At 32.8% G+C, this 14,365-nt stretch overlaps 1 protein-coding gene across 1 annotated transcript; it reads left to right on the top strand.

The window, feature by feature from the left end:
• The first annotated feature begins 1,565 nt into the window (after nt 1-1,565).
• Nucleotides 1,566-13,084, top strand: LOC138129920 (uncharacterized protein DDB_G0283697-like). Its single transcript, XM_069046253.1, has 3 exons — nt 1,566-1,846; nt 9,335-9,457; nt 9,506-13,084. The coding sequence occupies exons 1-3, from the start codon at nt 1,774-1,776 to the stop codon at nt 12,826-12,828; spliced, it is 3,519 nt and encodes a 1,172-aa protein (XP_068902354.1). The 5' UTR covers nt 1,566-1,773; the 3' UTR covers nt 12,829-13,084.
• The last annotated feature ends 1,281 nt before the right edge of the window (nt 13,085-14,365 follow it).

Genomic DNA, 14,365 nt, shown 5'->3' with positions numbered 1-14,365 from the left:
TTTTGTTATCAATGTTTTAAGATGTTAAATATATATACTCAACACCCTTTGGTTTTTATTTCAATTGCCAAGATTCTCCTTCAGCATTGAATGTTCCCACTGCAAATTTTTCAGCAGTTTACTACACACTTCGTTTGTTAACAATTGTTGAAACTAAAAATCAAATAGGCTTATGTCAAATGTTTTAGAAATAAGTTCCATAAAAATGGGAATCTTGATTTTTCAAAGTTAAAAAAAAATCTGATTTTTATTATTTTTGTTACTTTTTCAAATTAAATTTATTTTCTTGTGTTTAACTTATTTTTTATTGGGTAAGTTGAGCATCCTGAATCAATAATGAATGGTTTTTAAATTAATACTAATTTCTAATTAAAGTAATGAGTATGTAAGCATTTATTAACGATTAAAAATAAAAACAGTTCGGGTGGTCGGTTTTTTTTGCCGGTCAGTGTATAAATTTATTGAGTACCTAAGTAGTTAAGTACTTGTCTTCTTTAAAGTTCTGCCAGAATTTGCCTTACAAACCGACGATCACTTTGCAAGACCATATCTGATTTGGGTTGACGATCACTAACAGTCACCTTTCTAGCTGTCGTTCGCTAACGATAAATTTTCGGTGAGACTCTCGTTTATTAACGATTGTTTCAATTTACAGAATCGCGTTTTCGTTACGAATCATTCAGTTAACGATAATCGGTTCGTAACGACTGTTAACGATGTCGTTAAAAGTTACAGAATAAGGGGGATTGTTTAATGGAAATTTTTTGTCGTAATAAAATTATTTTTTGTTCGACACTGTCAGAATTTGAGAATTTTCTCCTGTGTGAACGGATTTTGATAAATGTCACAACTTGTCAAAACGAAACGTCAAGCTAATTTTAAAGATTTTTAGCGATTTTGGAGCCTTTAAGGGGCTCGTCGAACAAAAAAACGTTGTATTTAACTCGTTCGTGTGTAAATTGAGCCTTTTTTTGCACAAGTGGGCCATTTTAAAACGCTTTTCTTTTGACGGAAATTAATAATTGTTTTACACCCTTAATAAATCATTTACTTTCTTACGAATATTAAAATAATAAATCTGACACTGACGGAAAAAAAAAGTTGCATCCGTTGCATCACTGAATCAGTTAGTCCAACATGAAGAGAAAAATCATAGCCAACTCGGTCCCAAAAAGATCGTGAATGCCTAATACACACCCTCTACGGTACACACAGCATCCGAGTTAAATTGGGTGCAAAACAACTCAATATTTTTAGAATTGGTTGCAAAACAAATGAATATTTTTGGATTCAATCATTAATTTAAAGATAATAAATAAAATCCTCATCACCGCACTTTTCACCTAAAAAATGACAGTGACAGCGACAAAAATTGACAGTTCACATGAAAGCGGCAAAAATTTCATAACATGGGCATGGCCTGCTTCGATCGACTCGTATCGACTACAATCCTGTACTTTTATCATGGGCTCATACCTTCTTGTCTTGGTATATTCTTTGTCTATGGTGTATCCAGAGCCACCTAGTGACACGCTTGCGGACAATTCGTTTTGTAATTGTCACTGTCAATACTGTCAAAAACTGCTAAACCCACGTTGACCTCAAACTGTTACAGTAGTTGAGCACGTGTTTGAGAAAAGTTCTTTTCGTTTTGTGTATGTGACAAACATTGTTTAAATATAATTTTTAATAATAGTGGTTATTGTGTCGTTATTCAATTTCCGCGATAAGCGGAATAAAAATTGCGATAAGTAATAAATAAAATAACCGAAAATGTCGATGCTAGCTGAGCGCAAAGTTAAACAGAAGTTGTCTTTGAATCCTCGGGGGAAAGCTTGGAGCGAAGGTATGACATTTGTTTAACAATAAATACGATTCTTAAGTAATGTGGTGTTCAATTTTGTCGTGTACAAAGTGATGTTAAGGTACGTTTCTAATCACTTTTTGTGCCAAGTACAAACACAGCACTCGTGCTTGCTGACTACAATACAATATAACAACTCTGTTCATGGCATGAGTGACTCACATGTGTCACACATCCACACATTATAGTAAAAATTCATCATTAATATCATAGTAAATAATATTACTGGTAATGGTAATGTTGCAGTTCAAGGTCCTATTAGTACGCAGCGCTATTGCGCACAGCAAAATGTCGGCAGTCGGCATTATCAAGCGAAGGATGTGTACACTGTTGTCAGATTTACTCTTTACTTAAATCATTTTTTATCAAATGAAAAACAGATAATTGGGTTGTATTCCGACACCCTTATTAAAATTAATCATGACTTTAATTACCAGGGTGACGAATTCATCACTTTCTGGCAGGTTATACAGGGTTATTTTATTATAAATGATTGTAGTTGAAGTAGGCTGTCATTTTTTAGGTGAAAAGTGCGGTGATGAGAATTTAATTTATCTTTTTAAATTATCGATTGAATCTAAAAATATTGAGTTGTTTTGCGACTAATTCTAAAAATGGTAATCTTGTAGTTTACGTCGCCCAAACTGTGCATCGCTTCGCGCACCGTGCTAAATGTGTACAGCGTTGCCAGACTTATTTATTTGTATCGAATAAGAGAAAATTCACAATTAAGATCACGTGACGGTGATTTAATTATACAATTATACTCTGTGCAGGAGCCTCTCTACCACCCATTGTTTCGAAACAAAGTTAAAAAAAAAGCACACTAAACCAGGGAAACAGATCAATTAACAAACGTATTGGAGTCATACACATCCAACTAAAAGACGCGCTCAATTCTAATTAACATCTGGCAACAATGCAGAGTCTATGGGGCTGCGCGTATGAGATGCGCAGTTTGGGCGACGTAAACTACAAGATTACCCTAAAAATATTGACTTGTTATGCAACTTGCAATCAATTTAACTCCTGTATGTGAACGGTGTGTACTCACTTATTCACATCATTTTAATACAGGGTTATTCTAAATGATTGTAGTCGAAGTAGGCGTCAAAACTGAATGTAAAATTTATGGACTACAATTATTTATAAGGTAATTGTTCACTTTAACTACTTCTGGAATTTTCGCGTTTTTTCTGGCTAGACGCCTCAGGGCGTCCTCCTAGATCGTGTCCCACCGTTCAAACCTTGTGCAAATGCCCTTTTCTCTCTTGTTGTGTTTCAAGGTCGCGCCAAGTCTTAGTATAACTAAAGGTTAAGGAAAATTTTCATTTGCACAAGGTTTGACTGGTGGGAAACGATGTAGGGGGACGTCCTGAGGCTGTCTAGCCAGAAAAAACGCGAAAATTCCAGAAGTAGTTAAAGCGAACAATTACCATTTATAAACCCTCCACCACCCGGCGGCACGGCAATTTTGCCGGAGTACATACACTATTACGGATATTACTATCAAGTAATAGTGCAGTGCTAATCAACATAATTACCGGCGTCTCGCCTCCACATTTTGACTGTGTTGTGTTTTATTATGTTCTGTGTCAATGTTAAGGAATTTCCTCACGATATGACATGAGTATAATAATGTACCTTTTTGAATTTCAACCACCAATGTGTTCTCTAAGTCCAAAATTTTTAAATTTTTAAAAAGAGATTGGGGTACTATTCCCGTTGCTGAAATTATAAGTCGTAAAAATTGCGTATCCCACCTCCACCCGGCGGCACGGCAATTTTGCCGGAGTACATACACTATTACGGATAATACTATCAAGTAATAGTGCAGTGCTTATCAACATAATTACCGGCGTCTCGCCTCCACATTTTGACTTTTTTGTGTTTTATGTTCTGTGTCAATGTTAAGGAATTTCCTCACGATGTGACATGAGTATAATAATATACCTTTTTGAATTTCAACCACCAATGTGTTCTCTAAGTCCAAAATTTTTAAATTTTTAAAAAGAGATTGCGGTACTATTCCTGTTGCTGAAATTATAAATGGTAAAATCGAAATTTTTTCTAAACACCAAAGATTTCTCATAGCAACGGATAGTTCTAAATATTTATTAATTTTTGTATTATATGTTTGTGTTATATTGTGTGAATTTGGAACAGCTATATCTAAAAGATATGCTTGCTTTTGTTGTTTATTTAAAATAATAATGTCTGGTCTGTTATGCTGAATTTGAATGTCAGTTAAAACTGTGCGATCAAAATATAATTTGTAATTGTCATTTTCTAAACAACTTTCTGGTTTATAAATGTAATGTGGTTGTGTATCCTTTAATAAATTGAATTTAACTGCTAAATTCATGTGTATAATTTTTGCGAATATATCATGACGTTTTTTATATTCGCTTTGAGCCAAAACAGTGCAAGAAGAAATGATGTGTTCAATGGTTTCCCCTTCAGTTCCGCAAATCCTACATTTATCGATGATCGATTGTAAACCGCATATGTGTTTTTTATAATTTCTTGTATTTATAACACGATCTTGTATTGCAAATATAAAACCCTCAGTCTCAGGATGAATATTTGATTTTTTAAGCCATGCATGGGAAGCTTGAATATTAATTTCTGGCTGTTCTAGCTCTTTAAAATATCTCCCATGTAAAGACTTTTGTTTTATATTTGCTATAGTGTCAGGTATATTTGGCTCAACATTTTATATTTGCTATAGTGTCAGGTATATTTGGCTCAACAAAAATATTAATAACCCTGTAATTGCATAAATCTATATCATTTTATGTTTACTTTAACGACGACTTTAGTTAACGGCAACTTTAATAACGGTGTCGTGATACGGCCCATTGTAATTAAAACAAAATATGTAAATTTTAAAAGCGAATATGTGTTTGAATAAGAAAATTCAGTACAAAACTAAAACACTACAGTAGATATTGTTCTGGAACACAAATCAAGAAAATACCAAATAAATGTTGGTTGTCAAATCGATTCATCCAAAGAAACTGGTGGAGGTGTGACAGGAAGAGTCCAATTTGTGTAGGAACGTGCCACAAATTGTTACGAAAAGATGTACAGTTGTGTCTTTATTGTATGACAGTGGTGTAAGAATTATTGCTAGGTGATCCGATTCAGAGACTGGCTTTCTGTGAATGGTTCGTTCCATAACACTCTCCCTGAAAATAATAAAGAATGAATGATTAAAGAATAGTATATTATGATACAAGTTTATAAGGAAGCCTTTAAAGCACGCGCGATGAGTTTAAGAGCACGACGCGTAGCGGAGTGGTTTTAAGGTCGCAAAATGCTTTAAAGGCCCTTATAAACGTGTATCATACGCTATTTTTTATTATACCTGCACTACAATCTCAAAATTATAACAAAAAAAGTAAATTGAAATACCTTTTATGAACAAATCTGTGTCATTAATCGTTGATATAGAAATGATCAATTGTTGTCGTTTTGTTGCTATTATAAATTTTCTATAAATGTCTATTTATCATTGTTCAAAATGTAGGTGAATTTGTTGTTACCTAAGCAACCCTTAAAGCTTTAGTGTTTTAAAGGCCCTTTTTCGCACGCATTTTAGTGTCAAAAACAGGGATTATGATTCAGGTATAATAAAAAATATTTTTCACTGATGATGAGACATGGTTCTACGGGGTGATCAAGAAGGACTGTTTAAGTTGGTAATGCTGAATTTTATTTTTAAGTGGTACAACTGGAGTAACTTCCGGTTGTTGACGGCTTCACACTGACAGCCGCATCAGTGACAAGTCAAATTTGACATTTCAAATTAAATTAAACATGCTGGTGAATCGTTCGAGAGAAGAGTTAATTTTTGTTTAGAGCAAAATGGGGAGCACTTCGAGAATTTCCTTTAGTTAATTTTTAGATGATTATTCCAAATTCCGACTGATTTCTTTTTGCCGTTAATTTTTACTTTCATAACCTACCATTTTGTGGTTATTAATGCTACGTCAGATATCTGTCAAATAAACCCACAAAACATATCCGGTTGCAGTGTTGTAAACAGCCGAATAAAAAAATGTTCTTAATTGTAATGCCAACTTAAACAGTCCTCCTTGATCACCCGGTATAAGTCAGGATATATCAAATCACATAATTTTAGGAACTGGGGTACAGATAACCCTCGAAAGCTCTTTACATCCTGAAAAAAATAATAACGCCCCGCTTACGTTAGAAAATGTAATAATAGTAATTTATTTAACGAGTTTTTGTGTAAATTGGACCTTTTTTTGGCGTTTTAAAGGCCCACGAGTGCCAAAAAAGTCCCAATTTACACACGAATCAGTTGAATACAACGTTTTTTTGTCCGAGGAACCCCTTAAAGGCTCCAAATCGCTTAAAATCTTTAAAATTAGCTTGACGTTTCGTTTTGACAAGTTGTGACATTTATCAAAATCCGTACACACAGGAGAAAATTCTCAAATTCTGACAGTGTCGAACAAAAAATGCATTAAAAATGCGAATATTAAAGTACATACAGCGAAGACGAAGGTAGACATTTGCAGTGCCTCATTTAAATAAATTGATTAATTTGTGCTTGAATTGTAATTGTGTTACTTTTTAATCATAATTCGTGTCATGGTATTATTTTGTTGTGAGGTTATGTTGTATTTTAACTTTTAACGTTGCAACATCCGTTTTTCAAAACAAAAGATATCCATAGATGATGCTACGAGAATATGAAATGAACACCCGATAGATACAGTGCATTCACTTTTGTTTTAGACCATAGTAGGCTATGGACATTTGGCGAGTTGTATGGTAAGACTGTGGCTGAATGACAATATACATCATCTGTAATATTTGATGTTACACTTTCTTGTCAAAATTCCATGACCATGTAGCCAAGCATTATCATTTTCCAATTAACTACATAGTTTCGAGGACTCAATAATGTGTGTATTTAGTGATAAATGTAAATGTTGCACAAATTTAAAACTAATTTGCCTTAATACTTAATAATAATGTCAAATTTGACACTGGCAGTTCGAACAATTTTGATTTTGTTATTTTGACATAGCCCGGATACCAACATTTAAAAAAATTAAAATAGCCTACTCTGGTCTAAAACAAAAATGAATGTATTATACCCTGTATCAAGGGAATGTAATCTTAACGTTTCGTAATTTTTACTGAATTTTTGGGTTTGTCGTGCGGGCTGTAAAACTTGACTCGCCAAGTACAGTTAATTTCAAAATTATAGAGTAGGTATATGTATGTATACCTAATTTTCTATAGTGCGAATAAAACTATTGAAATGCACTTACATTTCTTGTCAATGTCACCTTTGACAAACAAAATGTCTAATCTAACCGAAAACGCGAAAGTGCTCATTATTTCCAAATTAGAAGAAACGTTGAATGTGTTGTTTGTTGTACTCCTATAAATAAAGTTATAAAAGCAGAGAATATTATGGTGTTCTAAAATATCAGCAACATTTAGGTCCGGTTGTATAAAGCTTAGTTAAAATCGTGTCAGCTAACAACGCCTCAAGTCGGAAATCCGCCCATTTGATTGGTTGATTCAAATATCCAATGTTAAATATCCCTCAATAAGATCGCTTGACGTTATGTTAACTTTAACAACGAACTTGACATTGTTTTATACAACCGGGCCTTAATGTTGTCAAACTAGTATCTAACCTATACAGCCGCTGAAAAGTATGGATAGAACTAAATATTTTCAGAACGGTTTTGCAGAGCACATTAAAATTTGGCACACAGTTAGAAGTGTTTAAATTCTAGATATGATCTGATATTTTTTTCAAATTTCTAACACAATTTATTTTGAAGATACAAGGATAAAATGGAAAGGCAGTTTTTTTTTATAATATATTACTTTTACAAGAGATTAAAGTAAGATGATCTGACATCGACGTCCATGCCATGGACACGCCCACAACGAACGACTCGTGTTTCACCATAGTGGAACCGGTTAAATAATTTCGTTATTTCGCTTCTTGAGGGGCTTTTCTTTAATAGAGATAATTTAATTATTAAAATTGATAATTGTAATTGATAAATAAATCGTGACAAATGCTTCAAACGACATTACATTTGACTTAGTCGAGCCACCTGTGGACTCTTGTACTCCTAGGACTTGAAGTACTTCTACACCGCTCAGAAATAAAATTACAATTTACCGTTTCTATGGAGATACACAAAAGCGCGATTTTCGACCGCTTGAAGATAAAAAATTTTGATTTAAATAATTGTTGATCGCACGGTACATACAAGGTGACTTTTAAAGTTGTGCAGATATTTTAATCACGAGCTACTGGCTTCATGTAGAACTCGGAAAAATGTTTAAAAAATTCTGTCAAAAAATAAAATGACATTTATTTTTTGAGCTACATTTTTTTTTAATTGCTTTTAGTCTTCTACGTTGTCAAACAACCTCGTAGGTAAAATTTCGGCACATTTTAAAAATATACCCTGTATATCTTATTTTATAAAACGTACACCCTGTATACAGAAGTAAGTGGAAGAAGAAATTGTGTATTGTATATACAGTGTGTCCAAAAAGTCTGGAAACAACCCAAATGAAAACGTAACGCATAATTTTTGAAAAAAATCAAAAGACAGGTCAATTAGTATTTAAAAAAAAGCTTTCTGCTGATAGTGTCTGTTAGGTCTTTTCGATTTATTAAAATCAATAGTAAAAATGCGACGTTGCCATTTAAAAAAACCTCTGATGACGTCATAACTCTTTCAAGGTCATCAAAAACAGCACAGATACCATCAACAGAAAGCTTTTTGAAAACGCTAGTTCACCTGTTTTTGCGTTTTCTCGAAAATCATTCGTTTCTATTTTATTGGAGTGTTTGTATACATGCTCTCTTTGCGCAATAGCGCTGCGCACTGGTAGAACCTTAAACTGCAACATTACCATTTTATTTGAATGAGGATTTAAATTATTTTGATTAACGTAGTTATGCTTTCGTGTCAAGTGTTTTATAAAAAATTGATGAAACACGGTAATTGACACGTACTGAAAAGTGATCAGAAACGTTACTTTTGGCATGACCTGTACTGTAACTCATCATTTATTGACAGATATCTTTCATTGTAAGCGGCATTGTAATCAGGTGCCAGTTTCTATGGTAATTGTGCAATAATATTTTACTTACAGTTCGTGGGCTGTAAGCACCCAAAATTTGACAACAATCTGACGTTCATTGATTTTTGTTTTGATGAGAATTCAATCAAAATACGTTTTATTTTTCATATTGTGCATGTAACGCCAAAAATAGCTTACTAACCTCAAATTGTAAGTTCTTTTTTTGATCTCAAATGCTTAGGAACAATATTGCATTCTTGACCAAAAAAATTACACTTACAGTTTACGGTACGTAATATACTCGTAGTATTATGTTTTATTTGAAATGTTGGTTTGGTTTTTGATATACAGTGTTTATGATTGCAGATTCAAATAAATTTGGTCAGAAAATGTTGGAGAAGATGGGCTGGTCTCGTGGCAAAGGTTTAGGAGCCAAGGAAGATGGCATCAGAGAACATGTTAAACCCGCGTACAAAAATGACAGCAAAGGTAAAACACAATGATCAAAGAGTTATTTTATTAAGTGGAGAATTGCAGGTATGGGGTTTAAAGAAACTGATGATCAATGGACTGAGCACGACACACATTTCAACACCTTACTGCAATCCTTAGCAGGTGATGTACAAAGTGAGAAAGTTGGTGAAGTAAAATCACTTGAAGAGAAATCGCAAAATTCTAAAGTGCGCGTCCATTACAAGAAATTTACAAGGAGCAAAGATTTGAGTCGGTGCAGTAAAAAGGATTTAGCCAACATTTTTGGAAAGAAAACCTTAACGGAGATGCTAAAACACCTGGAAGAAAAAGAAGAAGTGGCGGTTGAGGATAGTAAAAGTAATGATCTTCTGCGTAATGGAGGTTCTATGGTGGATTACTTTAAGAAAAAATTAACTAAGTATGGAAAAAGTAATAATTGTGACGTGGGCAGCGATGATACGTTAAAAACAGAATCAGATACGGAAGGAGCATCTCATGTCGGGTTAGGATTTGGTTCTGGGAAAAAACGAAAGTCAAGTGAACAAGTGTTAAATGGCACTCCAAAAAAATCCAAAAAAGAAAAAATCAGTGGAAATCAAGAAGGATTAAGTAATCCAGCGTTTGACCCTTTATTTAGTAGTGTTGAAGTACACAGACATGTGTTGAATACAATTAAAGAAGAAAGTGAAGAAGTTTTAAAGAAAACTGAGAAATCTAGAGCCAGTGAAAATGAATTTCTTAACCATGATGATGGAGTACATGAGGAAATAAATGGCAGTGAAGGTGAAATTAAGAAAAAGAAGAAAAAGAAATCAAAAGACAAGGAAGATAATGATGAAGATATAGATAAACCGAAAAAGTCAAAGAAAAAGGTGGTAGGATTGGACAATCCTAATTTCAACAATGTCTATGAAGATGATGAGAGTTCAAAGAAAAAAAGATCAAAGGAAATAGTTAATGGTACTCAAAAAAAAATGAAACAAGGAAAACTCAGTGCGAATGAAAAAGGACTAAGCAATCCGGCATTTAATCCACTATATAATGATGCTGAAGTGGAAGGCTTGAATATAATTAATGAAGGAAGTGAAGAAATAACTTTGAAGAAAAATAAAAAAAAGAAGAAAGAGCACTGTAAACTGGAAAAATCACTTGACAACAACAGTAATGAAGAACATGAGGAAAGCAGTGCAGGTGAAATTAAGGAAAACAAGAAAAAGAAAAAACCAAAAATTAAAGAAGATAGCGAAGATATAGATAGTCCTAAAAAATCGACGAAAAATAAAAAAAAGGGGAAAGAGCACTGTGAATTGGAAAAATCTCTTGACAACAACAGTAATGCAGAACATGAGGAAATCAGTGCTGCTGAAACTAAGGAAAACAAGAAAAAGAAAAAACCGAAAATGAAAGATGCAGATAGTCCTAAAAAATCAAAGAAAAAAGCACTGGGATTGGACAATCCTAATTTTGACAATGCTTATGAAGACAGTAAGAGTCATTCTAATGCGAACTATGAAGTGAAGAGAAAAAATAAACGTGATCGTTTGTTAGAGGAGAATTTACCAGTTTCAGATGATGTTTCTTCGTTGAAAAAGAAGAAAAGAAGCAAACAAAAATCAACTGAAGAGTTGGCAATTGATAACCCTGGATTCCAGGACATCTCAAATGACACAACAAATGAAGGTGTAAGTGTTCAAAATGAGAACCCACACAACAATGAACTTGGTTCTGATTTGATTTTGAATGTTGCTTCAATACCCATCAAACAAAAATCTAATTCAGGTAAAAGCAAACAATCTTCGTCAAAACAAAGAAAACAAATCAAGTTCAGTGGTGTGACTGAACAGAGGATAATTCCAAGTCGTGAGGATGTTATAAAGCGAAATGAATTATTTGATATTAATTCTAAAGTGATTGAAAACGGTTTAAGGAAGACTAACCGTGATAATGTAAACTTGGATGAAAATATTGATGAAATATCAAAGAAAATCGAAGGGTTTCAAGCTGAAATTGAGAACGACATCAATGAAGCGAAAGCTGTCAAAATCTCAGGCAAGAAGGACGAATATTGCGGAATGAATGAAAAATTACCCGAAGGAACCAAATTGAAATATATGTATGCCAAAAAATTTAAACCACTACCACCTTATATGAGGAAGGCTACAGGTCCCAAATCATCATACAAACACTTGATCCGTGGAGACATCATTGTATGTTTTAAAAATACAAATTTGCATACAATAGAAGGTTATGCTTATGTCAAAAGAAAAAATGATGCTGTTCAAAGAAAAAATGACGCTATTCAAGAAAAAAATTCTGCTGTTGAAAGAAGAAATGATGCTATTCAAAAAAAAAATTCGGTTAATAGATCAAATGTTTTTCAAAGAAAAAATGATGCTATTCAAAAAAGAAATGATGCTGTTCAAAGAAGAAATGATGCTGTTCAAAGAAAAAATTCTGTTGTAAATAGAAAAAATGTTGCTTTTCCAACAACAAATTATGTTGTTAATAGAAAAAATTATGCTTTTCCAACAACAAATTATGTTGTTAACAGAAAAAAATTTGCCTTTCCAACAACAAATAATTATGTTCTTAATAGAAGAAATAATGCTTTTTCAACAACAAATTATGTTAATAATAAAAGAAATGATGCTTTTCAAAGAACAAAATATGTTAACAGAAGAAATGATGCTTTTCAAAGAACAAATTATGTTAATAGAAGAAATGATACTATTCAAAGAAACAATTATGGTGTTAATAGAAATGCTACTCGTACTAAAAATTATGTTGTTAAAAGAAGAAATGATGCTGTTCAAGGAAACGATTATTTTAATACAAGCAATAATGCTATTCAAAGAAACAATTATTTTAATACAAGCAATGATGCTATTCAAGGAGACAATTATTTTGATACAAGTTATGATGCTGTTCAAGGAAACAATTATTTTAATACAAGCAATGATGCTATTCAAGGAGACAATTATTTTGATGCAAGAAATGATGCTATTCAAGGAAACAATTATTTTGATACAAGTTATGATGCTGTTCAAGGAAACAATTATTTTAATACAAGCAATGATGCTATTCAGGGAGACAATTATTTTGATGCAAGAAATGATGCTATTCAAGGAAACACTTATTTTGATACAAGAAATGATGTTATTCCAACTGAAAATTATGTGGTTAATAGAAGAAGTGATTCTTTTCAAAGAAACAATTATGTTGTTAATCCAAGAAATGCTTTTCAAACAAATAATTATGTTAATAAAAGAAATAATGCTTTTCAAGGAAACAATTATGTTAATAGAAGAAATGATGCTTTTCAAGGAAATAATTATCTTAATACAAGCAATGATGCTTTTCAAGGAAACAATACGAGTTTTTATTAACTGTTTTAAGCCATCAGAATGTATAATGTTAAGGAAAATTTGTTGAAGCGATTGTTGCCGTCATTGTTCTAGTATACTTAAGGGACAATAGAACAAAAACAATGCTATTAAAGTATACTAGAACAATGGCAGTAACAACGAATTAAAACCGAAAACTTGTTCATTTTTTTAAGAACAGACATTATTGTCAAACAAGTAGTTTCTTGGGCAAGTGTATTTTTTGTATATAATCATATTATAAAATTACAGTAAAATAGATGATTTTTTATTGCTCTTTCACGCTTTGGGCAGCAACGGTCTTTGGACAACCAAAACACCCGCAGTGCTATCCCCACACTACTTTATATGCCTATGCAGTTGTTCTGGCTAAAATTGTTTTCACATGTTGAATGGGTTAATTTTTAAGTACATATTAGAACTTTTTAAATGTATTTAAATGTCATGTCTTTGTACCATGTGGTAATAGTAAATACGACGTTATATCTACGACCTACGACTTTTTTTCATAAAACACTTAGCGTACAAACATTTTTAAGATCTGTGACTTATGGTAAAGCACAAGTCACTTATAATAAGTCACGGGTGTAATTTATGACTAGCATAACGTATCCATAATTACGTAAATAATAAACGTATAAGATCTGTGACTTAGGATAAATCACAAGTGACTTATAATAAATCACGGGTGCAATTTATGACTAGCATAATGTATCTATAGTTACGTAAATAATAAACGTATTATTTAGTGGTCGTAGATAAAAAATGTTATTAATGTAATATCTTCATAATAAATACAGGGTTATTATAAATGATTGTAGTCGAAGCAGGCCATGCCCATGTTATGAAATTTTTGCCGCTTTCATGTGAACTGTCAATTTTTGTCACTGTCACTGTCATTTTTAGGTGAAAAGTGCGGTGATGAGAATTTTATTTACAATACCTATTTTTTTTTTTTTTTTTTAATTAATTGAATCTAAAAATATTGAGTTGTTTTGCACCCAATTTAACTCCTGTGTGTGAACGGTGTGTACTCACTTATTCACATTTTGATGTTTTTTTATATGGAACAGGAACCATACATTTTTTCGGCCTCCGTCTAGAAACACTGATTTTTCATTCGTCTAAGGCCAGGTTTCTGGAAACATTTTATTTAGCCAGTTAGTTAACTCTCCGATAAATACAAAAATCATGTAATGTGATTGGTCACTTTCTAGCGTTTCTATAGCTACGCTCTGGTAAATGTCCACACAATCCATGTTTGAAAGGTGAATGTACGAAAACGACGACTGAAAAAGATTGCTATCCACATTTACCATTGAAACCGGTCATTATGAACGTTTGCCGGTAAATGTGCACATTCGCCCCCTACGCACTAGTCCCGTAACATACATATATATCAAGCCAAACAAAACTCACAGTAAATACGTTACAAGTAGGTATAGTAGGCCCAGAAATGTAGTGATTTTATGGACTTAGGCCGATTATTTCTTTTACAATTTTGGGGTCACTTTTATTACCAACTTGAAGAGAGTTATAA

Source organism: Tenebrio molitor, chromosome 4, assembly GCF_963966145.1.
Source record: "Tenebrio molitor chromosome 4, icTenMoli1.1, whole genome shotgun sequence".
NCBI classification, from domain to species: domain Eukaryota; kingdom Metazoa; phylum Arthropoda; class Insecta; order Coleoptera; family Tenebrionidae; genus Tenebrio; species Tenebrio molitor.
The sequence above is the reverse complement of the archived record's forward strand: the minus strand, read 5'-3'. Positions and strand labels throughout refer to the sequence as shown.

Coding starts and splice junctions, on each gene's coding strand:
- LOC138129920 (XM_069046253.1), top strand. CDS start 1,774: ATGTCGATGCTAGCTGAGCGCAAAGTTAAACAGAAGTTGTCTTTGAAT. Junction 1,847..9,334: donor GGGGAAAGCTTGGAGCGAAG/GTATGACATTTG, acceptor TTATGATTGCAG/ATTCAAATAAATTTGGTCAG. Junction 9,458..9,505: donor GTACAAAAATGACAGCAAAG/GTAAAACACAAT, acceptor GGAGAATTGCAG/GTATGGGGTTTAAAGAAACT.